Source organism: Mobula birostris, chromosome 14 (genome assembly GCF_030028105.1).
Source record: "Mobula birostris isolate sMobBir1 chromosome 14, sMobBir1.hap1, whole genome shotgun sequence".
Taxonomy (NCBI): domain Eukaryota; kingdom Metazoa; phylum Chordata; class Chondrichthyes; order Myliobatiformes; family Myliobatidae; genus Mobula; species Mobula birostris.
In genome coordinates this window covers 37928647-37948585 of record NC_092383.1, presented here as the reverse complement: position 1 = coordinate 37948585, position 19939 = coordinate 37928647, and the positions used below count along the sequence as shown (strand labels likewise).

The window sequence follows — 19939 nt, the reverse complement described above, 5'->3', positions numbered from 1 at the left end:
TTCTGTAAAGAAATATACAGTTATTGTAACCTTCCCATAGGGAATGTGCACAAAATGCTGGAACGATTCGGAAGAGTAAATGGGGAACAAGGAAATGGCAGATGAGTTGAACAGGTACTTTGGATCTGTCTTCACTAGGGAAGACACAAGCAATCTCCCAGATGTAATAGTGGCCAAAAGACCTAGGGTAATGGATGAATTGAAGAAAATTTATATTGGGCAGGAAATGGTGTTGGATAGGCTGTTGGGTCTGAAGGCTGATAAGTCCCCGGGACCTGATGGTCTGCATCCCAGGGTACTTAAGGAGGTAGCTTTAGAAATCGTGGACGCATTGGTAATTATTTTCCAATGTTCTATAGATTCAGGATCAGTTCCTGTGGATTGGAGGGTGGCTAATGTTGTCCCTCTCTTCAAGAAGGGAGGAAGAGAGAAAACAGGGAATTATAGACCGGTTAGCCTGATGTCGGTGGTGGGAAAGATGCTGGAGTCAATTATAAAAGATGAAATTACGACACATCTGGATAGTAGTAACAGGATTGGTCCGAGTCAGCATGGATTTACGAAGGGGAAATCGTGCTTGACTAATCTTCTGGAATTTTTTGAGGATGTAACTATGAAAATGGACAAGGGAATAACTATGAAAATGGACAAGGGAGAGCCAGTGGATGTGGTGTACCTGGACTTTCAGAAAGCCTTTGATAAAGTCCCATATAGGAGATTAGTGGGCAAAATTAGGGCACATGGTATTGGGGGCAGAGTACTGACATGGATTGAAAATTGGCTGGCTGACAGAAAACAAAGAGTAGCGATTAATGGGTCCCTTTTGGAATGGCAGGCGGTGACCAGTGGGGTACCACAGGGTTCAGTGCTGGGACCGCAGCTGTTTACAATATATATTAATGATTTAGATGAGGGAATTAAAAGTAACATTAGCAAATTTGCCGATGACACAAAGCTAGGTGGCAGTGTGAAATGTGAGGAGGATGTTATGAGAATGCAGGGTGACTTGGACAGGCTGGGTGATTGGGCAGATGCATGGCAGATGCAGTTTAGTGTGTATAAATGTGAGGTTATGCACTTTGGTGGTAAGAACAGGAAGGCAGATTATTATCCAAATGGAGTCAAGTTAGGAAAAGGGAAAGCACAACGAGATCTAGGTGTTCTTGTACATCAGTCACTGAAAACAAGCATGCAAGTACAGTAGGCAGTGAAGAAAGCTAATGGCATGCTGGCCTTCATAATAAGGGGAATTGTGTATAAGAGCAAAGAGGTCCTTCTGTAGCTGTACAGGGCCCTGGTGAGACCACACCTGGAGTACTGTGTGCAGTTTTGGTCTCCAAATTTGAGGAAGGACATTCTTGCTATTGAGGGAGTGCAGCGTAGGCTCACAAGGTTAATTCCTGGGATGGCGGGACTGTCATATGTCAAAAGATTGGAGTGACTGGGCTTGTATACTCTGGAATTTAGAAGGCTGAGAGGGGATCTTATTGAAACATATAAGATTATTAAGGGATTGGACACACTGCAGGCAGGAAGCATGTTCCTGCTGATGGGTGAGTCCAGAACCAGAGGCCACAGTTTAAGAATTAGGGGTAGGCCATTTAGAACGGAGTTGAGGAAAAACTTTTTCACCCAGAGAGTGGTGGATATATGGAATGCTCTGCCCCAGAAGGCAGTGGAGGCCAAGTCTCTGGGTGCTTTCAAAAAAGAGGTGGATAGAGCTCTTAAAGATAGCGGAATCAAAGGTTATGGGGATAAGGCAGGAACTGGATACTGATTGTGGATGATCAGCCATGATCACAGTGAATGGTGGTGCTGGCTCAAAGGGCCGAATGGCCTATTCCTGTACCTATTGTCTATAGTAAATGAAGGATGGTACAAAAGAAACATCAGGTAGGATGGTCAAAACCACACCCAGCTACAAAGAGGGAGCGGAAAATCTGCAGATGCTGGAAATCCAAAGCCACACACACAATGCTGGAGGAACTCAGCAGTCAGACAGCATCACAGAATAAACAGTCAACACTTCAGGCCGAGAAACTAAAATCACAATCCCAGACGAAGGCTCCTAAATCTTTTTGAGTACAGCTGAGATATTTTAGAAGATTTTGAATGTGTTTTAAACTTGAAAACACAATAAATCTCAAAACATTTTAATCACTTTTAAATGCTGTAAAAATCCAAATTAATAAACCACTTTTTAAAATTTCAAATCTTTGAAAGGTTTAAGAGTTGAATCAATGAAAAAATTGATTGTCTTTTTAAATGTCAAATTCTTTAATATCTCAACTATTCCTTTTCCACTTACATCAATAGGAGAAAAGACCTTACATCTCCTCCTAACTACACACAATTGAGCCATAGAGGTAGTTTATGACTGGTAATTCTTTGTTGAGCTCTAAGTGATGGGCAATTTGTCCAAAATTTCACTCCCTGGTTGGATTCTGTAATGAATCAGGTATAACTCTACAGGCTACTTGCTCAATTGAATCACTGATAGCAGCTTTGTGACTTCTGCATTTGCACACGGATGTAAAAACTGTTAAATTACTGTCAGTTTCATGATACAGCGGTGGGAAGTACAGATAGTTTCACCATCATCTGGGTTTATATTTCTGATATAGTACATCAATCTAAGGACCAGAGATATATCTCTGCATTTCACTGCACCTTCTTTTAAGTTCTTAGACTCAGCTTTACGGTATGAAAGCAGCAAAGTGCCTTCGCTGGACAGTACGATGCTGAATCATTTCATGGGTTTTTTATTTTTAAAAGCAGCTGGTGCTATTTTAATCCTAACTATAGTAATGAGATCACATGCTTCGATAAACGGATGTGATACATCTGGTCTGGGTTTTGAATGTTATCAGTAATGTGGATTTTATATTGATGTCATAAATGGTTAGGCATCAAAACACTGAAAGTAAATTACATTCTTCCCCTTGATCCCTCCCCTTCCTCCCACCCTACTTTCCCTGACCCTAGCTTCAAGCCCTGCTGTGTCTTCCCTATTCCTTCCCACCTCCCTTCCCAGAGGCAGGATATTCTGTCCTCAGCAGGGGCCTTACCTCATCCCCTTGTGACAACACCTCAACAAGATCCCTGCCCACCATGACAATGAGCTCTTCGAGTGTTGCCTCTGCCTCCATGACTATTTTTTCAGCAAGGGTTTCTTCCCCCCCCCCCACCCCACCACATTGATGAGACTTTTTCCTGTCTCAAGTCTTTCTGTTCCTCTTGGACACCCCCTCTCTGTCCTTCTAACAACTCTGGATCTTTTCATTCCTAGCTGCTGATGAGACATTAACTGTCTTGACATCACTACTTCCCTCGCCTGCATCTCTCCTATTTCCCATATACATCTGCCCTTGCTTCATTCCCCCCCCCAACCCCTCCATGATATAATGGGGATAGCGTCCCTCTTGTCCTCACCTACTAGCCAATGAGCCTTGGCATCCAACGCATCATTCTCTGCAAGCTCCGCTATTTTAGTGGGATCCCATCACCAGGCACATCTTTCCCTGCAGGCTGTGGTCACTCAGTGACTCCCTTGTCCACTCATTGCTTCCCATCTGCATGAAGTTCTACGCCTCCTCCCTCACTACAATTTGGGGCCCTAAATAGTTCTTCCAGGTGAGGCAGTTCTTCACATGCGGAATCCATTGGTGTCACTTTTTGCATCTGGTGCTCCTGGTGTGGCCTCCACTCCATTACTGAGCCCCATTGCAGGCTGGCGGATGGCTTTGTTGAGCATCTTCACTCCATCTGCTGCACCAGCCAGGATCTCCTGGTGGCCAGCCATTTTAATTCCTCTTCCCATTTCCACACCACTGTGTCTGTCCCTGGTCTCCTTTACTACCAAGCTGATGCTACACACAGCTTAGAAGAACACCACCCCGTATTTCTGATGACATGAACATCAATTTCTCAAACTTCTGGTAACCACTCCCCTATGTCTCTCCTGGATTTTCTTTATCCACTGACCGCATCTATTTCCCATTCCCTGACCTTTGTATCTTCCCATCATCCACTTCTTCCTTCCACAAATGTCTCTCCCTACCTCTTTCCTTTTATTCCATGGTCCTTTTTCTTCAGCCCATTTCTATTTCCACCTATCGCCTCTCAGTTTCTCCCTTCATCCCCCTCTCCCCCTCCCTAACCTGCCTATCATATCCCTTCATGTGGATCTACCTATCAGCTGCCTGCTTTTGCTCCAGCTCACCCCTCCACCTTTTTATATTGGCTATTTCCCCTTTTCCTTATGAAAGGTCCCAACCTGAAACATCGACTGTCCATTTCCCTCTTTAGATACTGCCTGACACACAGAATTCCTTCAGTGCTTGTACGTTACTTCAGATTTCCAGCATCTGCAGACTCTTCTATCTCTGTTTTGTCCATAAAGTAGTCATAGTCATACTTTATTGATCCTGAGGGAAATTGGGTTTCGTTACAGTTGCACCAACCAAGAATAGAGTATAAATATAGCAATAACCAAGAATAGAGTATAATTATAGCAATAAATATCGCAAAAATATTTTCTTAAGAATTGTACATTGTTTCTACTTAAACCAATAAAGGAAATGAAAGTGCCCAACTCAAGTGGAATTAAAATGAAAACCTTCCTTTTTATGCCTTTTACATTCTTGGAATATCTCAGAGCAGTTCACACCAATGACTGTTGTATGTTTTCAAATGAGACAGTCAGTTTATTTACAACAAGGTCCCAGAAGCAATCATAACACAAATAACCAGAGAACATGACACAATATGTAGATAAGCCTACAAGGGGAGAGGCTGTACTTGACTTGGTTTTGGGAAGTGAACCTGGTCAGGTGTCAGATCTCTCAGTGGAAGAGCATTTTGGAGATAGTGATCATAATTCTATCTCCTTTACAATAGCATTGGAGAGAGATAGGAACAGACAAGTTAGAAAAGCGTTTAATTGGAGTAAGGGGTATTATGAGGCTATCAGGCAGGAAATTGGAAGCTTAAGTCGGGAAAAGTACAGAAGAAATGTGGCAAACGTTCAGGGGATATTTGCATGGAGTTCTGCATAGGTATGTTTCAATGAGACAGGGAAGTTATGGTAGGGTACAGGAACCGTGGTGTACAAAGGCTGTAATAAATCTAGTCAAGAAGAAAAGAAAAGCTTACAAAAGGTTCAGAGAGCTAGGTAATACTACAGATCTAGAAGATTATAAGGCTAATAGGAAGGAGCTTAAGTAGGAAATTAGGAGAGCCAGAAGGGGCCATGAGAAGGCCTTGGTGGGCAGGATTAACGAAAACCACAAGGCATTCTACAAGTATGTGAAAAGCAAGAGGATAAGACGTGAAAGAATAGGACCTATCAAGTGTGACAGTTGGAAAGTGTGTATGGAACCGGAGGAAATAGCAGAGGTACTTAATGAATACTTTACTTCAGTATTCACTATGGAAAAGGATCTTGGTGATTGTAGTGATGACTTGCAGCAGACTGAAAAGCTTGAGCATGTAGATATTAAGAAAGAGGATGTGCTGGAGCTTTTGGAAAGCGTCAAGTTGGATAAGTCGCCGGGACCGGATGAGATGTACCCCAGGCTACTGTGGGAGGCGAGGGAGGAGATTGCTGAGCCTCTGGTGATGATCTTTGCTTCATCAATGGGGACGGGAGAGGCTCCGGAGGATTGGAGGGTTGCAGATGTTGTTCCTTCATTCAAGAAAGGGAATAGAGATAGCCCAGGAAATTATAGACCAATGAATCTTACCTCAGTAATTTGATGGAGAAGATCCTGAGAGGCAGGATTTATGAACATTTGGAGAGGTATAATATGACTAGGAAGAGTCAGCATGGCTTTGTGAAGTGCAGGTCGTGCCTTACGAGCCTGATTGGATTTTTTGAGAATGTGACTAAACACATTGATGAAGGAAGAGCAGTAGATGTAGTGTATATGGATTTCAGCAAGGCATTTGATAAGTTCTGGATCCACAAAGCAATGTCTCCTTGGACCCCATGCCAGACTATTGAGAAAGTAAGGAGGTATGGGATCCAAGGGGACATTGTTTTATGGATCCAGAACTGGCTTGCCCACAGAAGGCAAAGAGTGGTTGTAGACGGGTCATATTCTGCATGGAGGTCGGTCACCAGTGGAGTGCCTCAGGGATCTGTTCTGGGAACCTTACTCTTCGTGATTGTTATAAATGACCTGGATGAGGAAGTGGAGGGATGGGTTAGTAAGTTTGCCGAGGACACAAAGGTTGGAGGTGTTGTGGATAGCGTGGAGGGCTGTCAGAGGTTATAGCAGGACATTGATAGGATGCAAAACTGGGCTGAGAAGTGGCAGATGGAGTTCAACCCAGATAAGTGTGAGGTGGTTCATTTTGGTAGGTCAAGTATGATGGCAGGATATAGTATTAATGGTAAGACTATTGGCAGTGTGGAGCATCAGGGGGATCTTGGGGTCCAAGTCCATAGGATGCTCAAAGCAGCTGCGCACATTGACTCTGTGGTTAAGAAGGCATACGGTGTATTGGCCTTCATCAATCGAGGAACTGAATTTAGGAGCCGAGAGGTAATGTTGCATCTATATAGGACCCTGGTCAGACCCCACTTGGAGTACTGTGTTCAGTTCTGGTTGCCTTATTACAGGAAGGATGTGGAAGCCATAGAAAGGCTGCAGAGGAGATTTACAAGGATGTTGCTAGGATTGGGGAGCATGCCTTATCGGAATAGGTTGAGTGAACTCGGCCTTTTCTCCTTGGAGTGACAGAGGATGAGAGGTGACCTGATAGAGGTGTATAAGATGATGAGAGGCATTGATCGTGTGGATAGTCAGAGGCTTTTTCCCAGGGCTGAAATGGTTGCCACATGAGGAAGCAGGTTTAAGGTGCTGGGGAGCAGGTACAGAGGAGATGTCAAGGGTAAGTTTTTTGCTCAGAGAGTGGTGAGTGCGTGGAATGGGCTGCCAGCAACGGTGGTGGAGGCGGATATGACAGGGTCTTTTAAGAGACTTTTGGATAGGTACATGGAGCTTAGAAAAATAGAGGGCTATAGGTAAGCCTAGTCATTTCTAAGGTAAGGACACGTTCGGCACAGCTTTGTGGGCCGAAGGGCCTGTATTGTGCTGTAGGTTTTCCATGTTTCTATGAAATCGTCCACTAACATTGGTCTGGGAAAACTCGGCTTTCAGTAGATGCTAAACCAGAAGCTGGGGGTGTTCCAGGGAGAAAGAATGGAGAAGTAATGTTGAGGCTGAACCAGCTATGGTACCACTGGGAATAATTTGAGAAGCAGACTGGTGTATTCATACTTTCTTGCATAGATTCTTACAGAACTGATTGTGTAATAAATCACGTCATGGTGAACGCAGGACTCGCTGGGGTGTGGGCAAATGGGGACAAAGGTAAGGCCCTTACTGAGGACAGAGCACTCTGCCTCAGAGAGTTGAAGGTTGGAGGGGATGATGTCCCCCTTCACCCAAACATCAGCGAGTTCCGCGTTCGCCATGATGCTGAACTCTTCTTCCGCCGCCTCTGTCTTCGAGCCTACTTCTCTGGCAAGGACTCTCTCACCCCCACCGATGACCCCTTCTCCTGTCTTCAACCCTCTTCCTCTTCATGGACACCCTGCTCTGGTCTTCTGCCTACCCTGGATCTCTTTATTGCTAACTGCCGATGGGACATCAACCGTCTCGACTTCACCACACCTTGTTCCAAGGGCTGGATTTAATGGGGCCTGGGCCCCTAGGCTGGAGGCCCTGATGGGACCCTGCCGACACTGTAATATGTTGCTGTACCAAGCAAAAAAAAGACAAGAACAAGAGCAAAGGTCGTACTGGTCTAAATATCAAAGCTGTGGACCAAGACATTGGTTTAGTACAATACGTAGGCTATAAGCTTACAGGCCTTAAGAGGGAGGACAGAAAGTAATGCAGATTCTTAGTTTGAAGGACAGCATTGAAAGCACTCAAAAATTAACCAAAGCTTAGTTGGCTTAGTAAAGTTATGAGGGAGACAAAGTATGATGTACCCAATCTTAAATCTTTATTTAGCTATTGCTGCACATACCATAGGGCTTATTTCTCAAACAATACCAAAGCATTTTTATCTAGATATTTTTCTCGACCGTGTGTTCTGAGAAAGTAAAATGGAAATGAGAGACAAAAAGGCCAAGAGAGATAGCACTATGACAAACTAGGAAACTTGACAATACTCCAACAATCTTTTTGAAAAATGAGATCTAGCACATACTAACCTATTGCTGTACTACGTGGCTTGCAGAGTAAAGACCACTTATTACTTACTATGTTTGTAAACAGTCAACTATTAGCCTATTGCCACAAAAACAGGAACAGCACTGACACACAAGCCTAGATATTTACAAAGTCAGATGCTTGTTTTTCAAAATTAAAGCCTAATTCTTCTGGATTTCTTCGCAGCAAAGTCCGTGATCAGATCACTAAAGTCCAGTTTCCAAACAAGGTCATTTCAAGTGACATCAGACTAAGATGACTCAGCCTGTACCTGTCCCATTGTGGATCTGAGCCTATGTAGTTGCCGTTATCAGGCATGCCAAATATATCACTGGAGCCTCGGATAGCCAGTCCCCTCTCGACCAAAAACTTCACAACCACCAACACTCTTCTCTATACGTCGGTCCAGTAGACACACTCTGACTCGAACTGTTTTTGCAGTTCTGTATCTATTCTTCCGCTGTCAGAGGCAAGTGTAACTTAGGTCTGTATCATTTTCCTGTGGTGTTTGCTATTTTCATGCTCTCCTATGCACTCAGCGGCATGGTTCCAGTCACTAAAGCCAGTTTCGAAGATGGACTGACAGTTAGCATCACTGAAGATGCGGCATGCAAAACAAAACACACAGCCGGTGGGAGGGGAATATAGGAGCCATTGCCCTGATATGTACTCACCATTTACAACCTCGTGTTTGAAGTGAAATTTGGAGAAAAAACGTCTCTGCTGTTTGTATACTCGTTCCAAAGCTTTGATATCCACATCCTTATGCTGGCAGGACTCCGGCCCTTTCTTAGCCCAGTAGGCTTGGACTGAATCATCTAACGTTTCCTTTCCCCAGCGAGCAGGATCAGTGCTGTAAGGATCCTCAGTAGTGTGGTAACGTTAACACTAACGGCGGCCCGACATGGTTGTTCAGAAGCCTCTGTGATTGGGAATCCCAACGTCATGCTCTCTGCCTCTTCAACGTTAGCTGCTGACTGTGGCAAGGACGGTGGTCCTGTGCTAATGCTGGTGCTAGCACTAGCTGTTGAACAAGTCTCCATTTGTCCACCGGTCTTAGACTGTAACAAGAGCAATGGTACTGCTGCATCATCGAGAACAGGTTTAAAAAATTCTGTTAATTTCAATGTCTTTTTTCGTGCTTCTTTTTGATGGTCCTCTTCTTCTTGTTTCTTTTCTCTTTGCTGTGCTCAGCTCTCATACTTTTTTTTTTGTCTGCCATGATGATAGCTACCTATTTTGAGCCCCTCTGCAGCTCTGGCCCCTGGGCTGCAGCCCAGCATAAAGTCCGGCCCTGCTTGTTCCAATTCCAACCTCACTCCTTCCGAAAGCTCTGCTCTCCACTCCCTCCGCACTAATCCTAACCTTACTATAAAACCCGCTGATAAGGGGGGTGCTGTTGTAGTTTGGCGTACTGACCTCTACCTTGCTGAAGCACAGCGACAACTCACGGATACCTCCTCTTATTTACCCCTTGATCGTGACCCCACTAAGGAGCACCAGGCCATTGCCTCCCACGCCATCACTAATTTTATCAGCTCAGGGGATCTCCCAACCACTGCTACCAACCTCATAGTTCCCACACCTCGCACTTCCCGTTTCTACCTCCTACCCAAGATCCACATACCTGCCTGTCCAGGTAGACCTATTGTCTCAGCTTGCTCCTGCCCCACTGAACTCACTTCTGCATACCTCAACACTGTTTTATCCCCCCTCGTTCAATCCCTTCCCACCTATATTTGTGACTCTTCTCATGCTCTGAATTTTTTCAATGATTTTAAGTTCCCTGGCCCCCACCGCTTTATTTTCACCATGGATGTCCAGTCCCTATATACCTCCATCCCCCACCAGGAAGGTCTCAAAGCTCTTCGCTTCTTTTTGGATTCCAGACCTAACCAGTTCCCCTCTACCACCACTCTCCTCCTTCCAGTGGAATTAGTCCTTACTCTTAATAATTCCTCCTTTGGCTCCTCCCACTTCCTCCAAACTAAAGGTGTAGCCATGGGCACTCGTATGGGTCCCAACTATGCCTGTCTTTTTGTTGACTTTGTGGAACAATCCATGTTCCAAGCTTATACTGGTATCTGTTCCCCACTTTTCCTTCGCTACATCGACGACTGCATTGGCGCTGCTTCCTGCACGCATGCTGAGCTCGCTGACTTCATTAACTTTGCCTCCAACCTCAAGTTTACCTGGTGCATTTTCAACACCTCCCTCCCCTTTCTTGATCTTTCTGTCTCTATCTCTGGAGACAGCTTATCTACTGATGTCTACTATAAGCATACGGACTCTCACAGCTACCTGGACTATTCCTCTTCCCACCCTGTCTCTTGCAGAAATGCCATCCCCTTCTCGCAATTCCTCCATCTCCGCCGCATCTGCTCTCAGGATGAGACTTTTCATTCCAGGACGAGGGAGATGTCCTCCTTTTTCAAAGAAAGGGGCATCCCTTCCTCCACCATCAACTCTGCTCTCAAATGCATCTCCCCCATTTCACGCACATCTGTTCTCACTCCATCCTCCCTCCACCCCACTAGGGATACGGTTCCTCTTGTCCTCACCTACCACTCCACCAGCCTCCGGGTTCAACATATAATTCTCCATAACTTCCACCACCTCCAACGGGATCCCACCACTAAGCACATCTTTCCCTCCCTCCCTTCTGCTTTCCGCGGGGATTGCTCCCTACGCAACTCCCTTGTCCATTCGTCCCCCCCATCCCCTCCCCTCCCCTCCCATTGATCTCCCCCCCGGCACTTATCCTTGCAAGTGGAACAAGTGCTACACATGCCCTTACACTTCCTCCCTCACCACCATTCAGGGCCCCAGACAGTCCTTCCAGGTGAGGCGACACTTCACCAGTGAGTCGGCTGGGTGATATACTGCGTCCGGTGCTCCCGATGCGGCCTTCTATATATTGGTGAGACCCGACGCAGGCTGGGAGACCATTTCGCTGAACACCTACGCTCTGTCCGCCAGAGAAAGCAGGATCTCCCAATGGTCACACATTTTAATTCCACGTCCCATTCCCATATGTCTATCCACAGCCTCCTCTACTGTCCAGATGAAGCCATACTCAGGTTGGAGAAACAACACCTTATATTCCGTCTGGGTAGCCTCCAACTTGATGGCATGAACATCGACTTCTCTAACTTCCGTTAATGCCCCACCTCCCCTTCGTACCCCATCCCTTATATATTTATTTACTTATTTTCCCCTTTTTCCCCTCTCTTTTTTCTATCTCTGTCCTTCTCACTATAACTCATTGCCCATCCTCTGGATTTTTCTCCCCCTCCCCCTTTCTTTCTCCCTAGGCCTCCTGTCCTATGATCCTCTCCCTTCTCCAGCCTTGTATCTTCTTGCCAATCAACTTCCCAGCTCTTAGCTCCAACCCTCCTCCTCCTGTCTTCTCCTATCATTTTGGATCTCCCCCTCCCCCTCCCCATTTTCAAATCTCTTACTATCTCTTCTTTCAGTTAGTCCTGACGAAGGGACTCGGCCTGAAACGTCGACTGTACCTCTTCCTAGAGATGCTGCCTGGCCTGCTGCGTTCACCAGCATTTTTTGTGTGTGTTCCAATAAACACCCAATGTGCAGAGAGACAGGAAAAAAAAAACAAATCATGCAAACAAGAAAAGTAAGTGATAGCATTGAGAGTGAAAGTGAGTACTCAGACATGAAGCATAGAGCAGCCAGAGCAGGCCACAGCCTCAGTGCAACCAAGAGCGGAGCCAACGTCGCGGATCAGCGAGCAGAACTGGCCTTGCCCTTGCCTCTGGTCCCAGCACACTGCCTTTTCAATCCATTTGTTCCGGCGTTCAAATCACCATGTCCCTGAGGCATCTATCGCACCAATTCTGTACACCATTTCCCTGAGGTATCCATGGTGTCAGTTCTACGCACCATCTCCCTAAGGTATCCATGGTGTACACATGCCGATGATAATAAACCTGATTCTGATCGGGGATTGGTGGGCAGGGCATTTCAAAGGGCCGGAAAGGCCTACTTTGTGCTGTATCTCTATAAGTAAATATTGGTCTCTTAATCCACTTCACTAAAACAGATCTTTATACCCTTCGGTAGATGCAGCCTTACCTGCCTAGTTCCTCCAGTAGTTAGTGAGTGTGTGTGTGTGTGTGTGTGTGTGTGTGTGTGTGTGTGTGTGTGTGTGTGTGAGAGAGAGAGAGAGAGAGAAAGAGAGAGAGTGTGAGTGTGTGTGTTAATTCATGCAGTGCTCACACTGATGGTTCTGCATTTCAAACCATTTTTGGCTGAGTTGGTGTAAAAGCTCAAGAAAGATTATCATTGTGTACCGTAGGCTCTTTTTTTCCTCTTCCAAACTATTTAAGTAGCTAATATTTAGAACTGAGATTAAATAAAGGTGGGAGAAAGTACTCAGAAACTAAGTTTTAAATAACTTCTGAGGAAAAAAAAATACGTGTATTCCAGAAAGGGCAACTGCATCGGGTTGTTATTTCCACTTGAGGTCAGCGTAAGGCGCTTTTAAACGGAAATTGGGTCTAGCCATTTCTCTACGTCAGCTGATGGGAAGTCCCACCATTGTCGTGGGCAGTGAATATAATAGACCAAGGATGTAGGGCTTTCTTTACTGCTGTTCGTTGGACGGTAAACACCTGTAAATATTATGGGTTACCAACAGCCAAACTCCGAAGGATTCTGCTACTTTTTGGCGGACGATTATTTTCGCTTTGTGTTACACGGTTCACAGTCTCAGCCAGCAGCCAACAGTGTGGCAGAAACCCTGCGCAGATCTGGCTCCTCCTTGTATGCATCCGGCCAGGAGTTGGAGCGTTGTATAGATAGTCTCAACTTAAGCTCTCTTGAGGAGGCACAACGAGTGCTCCCCAACCTGATGAGAGAAGTTTACTCGGACGGAATTGATAACTGGGGAAGGATTGTGACTCTGTTCGCCTTCTGTGGAATCCTGGTCAGGCACCTGAAAGAGAAAGGCGTCCCGGAGCGAGAGCTGGTTGAGGGCGTAGCTCAGTGGGTGGCTCAGTACACCTGGACTCACAAAGGCGCCTGGATCAAGAACAACGGTGGCTGGGTAAGAGTAAACTTTTGTCGCAGTCTGATCTAACGTGTCCGTTCACGTAATCACCTCATCATCTTTTGTATTTAAATTGGAGATGGATTGTCCGTTAAATATTATGGTAGCATTTCCCACACCAGAGTAGTGGCTAAGTTCCACTTCTTACTTGCGAGCTGGTATGAGTCAGCTGGTTCATTTTGCTGGTTTAGTACCACAACAGCACACAACATGATTAGGCAGGGTTAATGTGGTTTAATAATTTGTTAAAAACTGACTTGACAGATCTGGAGTTTTTGAAGTTGAAATTATTAGGGCTGAAGAGAAGGAACACAATATGCTTTTGTCATGTAGGATAGCAATTAGTATCAGGAATTGTAAAACTGGTCCTGTGTAGGAAGAAATATGTGGAAACGTGAGAAATGATTTGCTACATTCATTGGTGTATATACACTGTGACCACTCTGTTAGACACCTCCTGTACCTAACAAAGTGACTACTGAGTGTATGTTCCTGGTCTTCTGCTGCTGTAGCCCATCCACTCCGAGGTTCAATGTGTTATGTGTTCTCAGATGATGTTCTACACACTGCTGTTGTAATGTGTGATAACCTTCTGTCAGCTTGAACCAGTCTGGCTATTCTCCTCTTTTATTTCTATATATATCCCCCCCAAAAGAAACTGCTACTGCTCACTGGATGTTTTGTTTTTCCACACCATTCTCTACACACTCATGTATTAAATTCCCAGGAGATCAGCAGTTTCTAAGATACTCAAACCACTTCATCTGGCACCAACAATCATTCCACAGTCAAATTCACTTTGATCGTATTTCTTTCCATTTCTGATGTTTGCTTTGAACAACAAGTGACCCTCTTGACCATGTCTGCATGTTTTTGTGCATTGATTTGCTGTCACATGATTGGCTTATTAGTATTTGCATTAAGGAACAGATGTACCTAAAATGGCCACTGAGTGTATGTACTTTTTTTAAACAGGAGAAGGGCTTTGTGGAACACTTCCAGGAGAAAAAGAATCCGCACTTCTATGCCAAGATAGCTGCTGTAACGGGGATAGTTGCTGCTTTTTCCTTTGTGATCTACCAGCAGTGAAGATGTGGCAGTAGACTTTGCACATTAGAAACTGATGCAGCAGGTGAACATTCTGCCTTGAATTGAGAACCTGGTACAGGACTTGGACTAATTAACTTTTGTGAAGTTTGTTGAATCCAAGCAAAGATGAGGTGTTTAAGTGCAATAAAATCAGATTTATTTTGTAGCAATTTGAATTTGGGTTGCTTTATTTAAATATGTAAGGAGCAAGTAATATTTGTTTGTATATTTCCTTTCATGAACTCAATTTGAATTTGGGTTGCTTTATTTAAATATGTAAGGAGCAAGTAATATTTGTTTGTATATTTCCTTTCATGTACAATTTTACATCCATTTCAATACTCCATGTGTGCAATTTATCACTTCTGTTCATAGCCCATGAACTTTCCTAGATTTTGAGCCATCTGCATATTTCCAATTCTGGGTCATTAAGAGAACAAAATAAGGAATGATCTTAACACCAACCCTAAGGAATGAAGCTTCACTTGTAGTCGTGAATGGTGGTGGACAATCAAACTCGCTGGAGGAAGCGGCTCCACAAATATCCCTGTCCTCAATGATAGAGGAGCCCAGCACACCTGTGCAAAAGATAAAGGCTGATGTCAAGGCTTGCGCCGTAGCCTACGCAAGTGGGCAACGCTGTTGTGAGCATTTATACTTGTGCGTTGGTGTGTCTGCATCACTCCGCAATTCGCGCACGTCACGCATGCGCACACACCTGCCCATGCAAGGCTTCATGGTCATGGTAATCTTTCTCGGGGTTATACAAGTTTAAAGCGAGCATCTTTTTTCATAAAAGTGAAATATGTCCTCCATAATTTCGGAGGTCTAGCTTGTAAAGCTTTATGGAAAGCATTGCAGCCAGAGTTCCTTCCCTGCCCTTCAGTCGCCCAATGGGAAGCTATTGCAGCGTAGGAGGAAATGCGATGCTACCAAGTGGACCAATCACAGTTGTTGTGGTCTGCATTGCTGTGATGCGTGGTTACATTTTGGGAGAGGTGCGCATTAGGCTACGGCGTAGGTATCCACGTAGGCTCTGCGTAGGGTTTGCGGCTATGCTGTACCTACGGCATCGATTTGATGCAGAAGTATAAATCAGCCTTTAGGCTGAGGCATTTGCAACAATCTTCAGTCAGAAATGCAGAGTAGATTATCCAGCTTGGCTCCCTCCAGAAGTCCCAGCATCCCAGATGTCTCTATGTAGCCAATCTGATTCACTCCATGTGCTATCAAGAAACCACTGAAAGTGCTGGATACTGCAAAGGCTATGGGCCCAGACAAAATCTTGGCAATAGTCCTGAAGACTTGTGCTCCAGAACTTGCCACTCCACTAGCCAAGCTGTTCCAGTACAGCTACAACACCAGCATCTACCCAGCAATGTGGAAAATAGCCCAGGTATGTCCTGTACATAAGGAACAGGACAAGTCCAACCCAGCTAACTACCACCCTATCAGCCTACTCTCAATAATCTGCAGAGTAATGGAAGGGGTCATCAACAGTGCTATCATGCAGCACCTACTCGGCAATAACCTGCTTATGGATGCCCAGCTTGGGTTCCGTCAAGGCCACTCAGCTCCTGACCTCATCACCCCCTTGGTCCAAACATGGACCAAAGAGCTAAATACCAGAGGTGAGGTGAGAGTGCTAGCCCTCAACATCAAGGCAGTGTTTGACAGAGTATGGGATCAACGTGCCCCAGCTAAAATGGAGTCAATGGAAATGGGGGAAGTGGGGGGGGCAAAAACCTCCGCTGGCTGGAATTGTACCTCACACAAAGGAAGATAGTTGGAGGTCAATCATCTCAATCCTCGACATCACTGCAGGATTTCCTCAGGGAAGTGTCCTAGGGAAACCATCTTCAGCTGCTTCATCAATGAACTTCTGTCATAAGGTCAGAAGTGGGGTTGTTCGCAGATGACTGTACATTGTTCTACACTATTCATGACTCCTCAGATAGCGAAGCAGTTCATAACCAAATGCAGCAGGACATGGGCAATATCCAGGCTTTGGCTGTCAAGTGGCAAGTAACATTCAAGCCACGGAAGTGCCAGGCAATGACAATCTCCAACAAGAGAGGCTCTAACCATTGTCCCTTGACATTCAGTGGCATCACCATCACTGAGTCTCCTATTAGCAACATCCTGGTCTAGCCATATAAACACAGTGGCTACCAGAGCAGATCAAAGGCTAGGAATCCTGCAGTGTGTATCTCACTTGCTGACTCCAAATCCTGTCCACCATCTGCAAGGCTTAGAGCAGGAGTGTAATGGAATGCTTGCTACTTGCCTGGATGAGTACAGCTCCATCAACATGCAAGAAGCTTGACACCATCCAGTACAAGGCAGCCAACTTGATTGGTACCTCTTCCACAAGCATCCAATCCTTCCACCATCAATGAACAGATTCAGCAGTGTGTACTATCTACATGATGCGCTGCAACAACACACCAGAGTTCCTAAGGCAGCACCTTCCAGACCCACAAATACTACCGTCTAGAAGGATGAGAATGGCAGATACCTGGGAACACCACTACTTGGAAATCCCCCTCCAAGTCACTCTCCATCTTGACTTAGAAACATATCATTGTTCCTTCATTGTTGCTGGGTCAAAATCATAGAATTCCCTCCCTAACAGCACTGTGGGTGGACCTGCACCTCAGGGACTGCAGCGGTTCAAGAAGGGAGCTCATCAGCACCTTCTCAAGGGCAACTAGGGATGGGCTATAAATGCTGGCTTAGCTGGCGATGTCTACATCTCATAAATAAATTTTTAAAAAAACTTCCTGCTGTGAAAAACAACTATTCACCACAATAGCTTGTTGTCTGTTACTTAGTTAGCTTCATACGTGTGCTATCAATGCCCATTTTATGCCATGTGATTCAACTTTAATAATAAGTTCTAATTGGCATCTTATCAGAAGCCTGCTGGAAGTCTATCTGCCTTTTTTAGGTGGTCCTTTGGATTTGAAGACTTGCCTTCACTCTGGCTTTGTGGGTTGCTGAGGTAGTTAATGAGTGGGAATTGCAGTGTCTAATATGGGAGGTGGCTGATGAGGTGGGTAGGTGGATAGTTTAAGATAATGGGACTAGCTGGGTGGGTACCATAGTTGGCATAAACAAGTTGGGAAGAAGGGTCTGTTTCTAAGTTGTATTACTCTGCACAGGGCCTCTGTGTGCTCCTAAAGTATAGCCTAGAGGTTCTCCATACCAATAGAAATGCTCCTTCTCCACTTTGAATAGAGGTACGCAGGAGTCAGTGGGAATGTGCAAGGCATCTTTGAATCTTTCAGATCACAATGAAGGGTCTAGACCCAAAAAGCTGACTGTCTCTTTCATTCAATAGATGCTACCTGATCTGCTGAGTCCCTTCAGTAGTGTGTTTTACCGCTCCAATTTCAGCATCTACAATCCCTTTAGTCTCCAGACCTTAAGTTTTCCCTTCTATTTGGTAACGTACATCAAGTCCACTGCATTATCAAACAGTTCTATGTTATTAGTTTACAAATTGCCCTTAACACATTAATTATGGCTGACTTGCCTTTAATCCATCTCCCCTCCAGGTAATTACGTATCCTGTCTCAGAGTAATGTTTCTGAAAGCTTTCCCATCACTGAGGTTAAACCGAATGGTCTGTAATTCCATGGCTTATCCTCACTCCATCCCTTGAAGGAGGGAATAACATGCGTTACTTGTTAATTCTCAGCCATCACCAGCACAACTGAAGAACAGTGAGATATTGTGGTCAATTCTCTATGATTGGCTCAGAATCCCCAATGTCCTCTTCTGGTCTGGTTACTTATGTACACCAGGTTCAATCTAGTTTTCAACACCTCCTTGTGATCATCTTCTAAGGCAAGGGCTCCCAACCTTTTTTATGCCATGGATGAATAAAATTAAGCAAGGGGTCCATGAACCCCAAGTTAGGAACCCCTGTTTTAGTATATCTTGTATCACAACTACCTTATCCTTTACCATTACTGTAGAAGCAACATCTTCCCTGGTGAAGACAGATACAAAACAATCACATCTGTATGCAAGTTCCCATTTTTGTCCTCTGTAGTCCAGCTCCTCCATGCACCAATTCTTGAATACTACTTGCTTATTATGCCCACAGAACACTCTTGCAGGTAATATTTCTTCATTTGTACCTTGCTTATTTTAATTTTCAGAGATCGTGATAACACCAGGTTAGCAATAGAAAAAGGAAATGGAGAGGAAAAAATACTGCTTGGAAGGTCTGTGATAATAGAGATGCCAAAACAATTTTCTGTGAGTTGAGAATGAATCATTAATTTGAAACTAGATAGGCAGCACATTACCAGAAGAAATGCTGACTTTAAAAGGAATAAATAGTTTTAAAGCACATTCCCATGAAAGACAAAGGTGGGGGGAAGTCCTCAATGATGAAAGAGATACTGGGGAAGATAAAAATAAAAAAGGTCCTTTGCTTTTTATATCTATAATCAGCCTTGTTTTTGCTTTGCTTTGTAGTTGCAGCCAAACACATAGCTTGTTTTTGTTTCCCTCCACTGTTGTTTAGCAGTAACCAAATTCTCTCTTTGAGCCCTCAGTTACGTTCTCTCTACCGCTCTCTCGTTCCTTCCCGACCTTCCAGAACACTTTGCCTCCCTGAATATATAACGTCCAGTTTTGCTCCTTTTTCAGCCAAATTTCTATAATTGCAGTCACATTGTCTTCCCAAATGACCATCAGTGCCTGTTGTTCATCAACATTATTTACCACACTTCATGGTAAAATCGAATCTAGTTTTGGCATTTCTATTATCACGGACCTCAATAAAATGCTTAGGCTAATATCTAACATGAATTGTCTCAAGCAACACACACAAAATGCTGGTGGAGTGCAACAGGCCGGGCGGTATCTGAAGGAAGAAGTACAGTCGACGTTTTGGGTCGAGTCTCTTTGTCAGGATTAACGGAAAAAAGAGATAGTAAGAGATTTGAAAGTGGGAGACCCGAAATGATAGGAGAAGACAGGAGGGAGAGGGATGAAGCCAAGAGCTGGGAAGCAGATTGGCAAAAAGGGATACAAGGCTGGAGAAGGGAGAGGATCATGGAACAGAAGGCTTTGGAAGAAAGAAAGGGGGAGAGGAGCACCAGAGGAAGATAGAGAATAGACAAGGAGTTATTGTGAGAGGGAAAGAGAGAAAAAAGAAAACAAATATGTAAAATATTTAAAAAATAATAAATTAGGGATGGGGTAAGAAGGGGAGGAGGGACATTAATGGAAGTTAGTGAAATAAATGTTCATGCCATCAGGTTGGAGGCTACCCAAACGGAATATGAAGTGTTGTTCCTCCAACCTGAGTGTGACTTCATCTTGACAGTAGAGGAGGCCATGGATTGATATATCGGAATGGGAATGGGACGTGGAATTAAAATGTGTGGCCACAGGGAGATCCTGCTTCCTCTGACATACAGAGCGTAGGCGTTCAGTGAAATGGTCTCCCAGCCAGCGTCGGGTCTCACCAATATATAGAAGGCCACAACGGGAGCACCGGACACAGTATATCACACCAGCCGACTCACAG

At 44.7% G+C, this 19939-nt stretch overlaps 2 protein-coding genes across 2 annotated transcripts in view; both read left to right on the top strand.

The window, feature by feature from the left end:
* Nucleotides 1-12775: 12775 nt before the first annotated feature.
* On the top strand, nucleotides 12776-14554 carry LOC140209838 (bcl-2-related protein A1-like). The gene is made up of 2 exons (XM_072278389.1): nucleotides 12776-13296; nucleotides 14275-14554. Exons 1-2 carry the CDS (start codon nucleotides 12874-12876, stop codon nucleotides 14386-14388), a joined length of 537 nt encoding a protein of 178 aa, XP_072134490.1. The 5' UTR covers nucleotides 12776-12873; the 3' UTR covers nucleotides 14389-14554.
* Nucleotides 14345-19939, top strand: part of mthfs (5,10-methenyltetrahydrofolate synthetase (5-formyltetrahydrofolate cyclo-ligase)) — a 105486-nt gene continuing 99891 nt past the window's right edge. Inside the window, exon 1 of the mRNA XM_072278388.1 lies at nucleotides 14345-14431. Within this exon, the coding sequence (XP_072134489.1) occupies nucleotides 14423-14431 (9 nt within the window). The 5' untranslated portion in view covers nucleotides 14345-14422. The remainder of the gene's footprint in view (nucleotides 14432-19939) is intronic.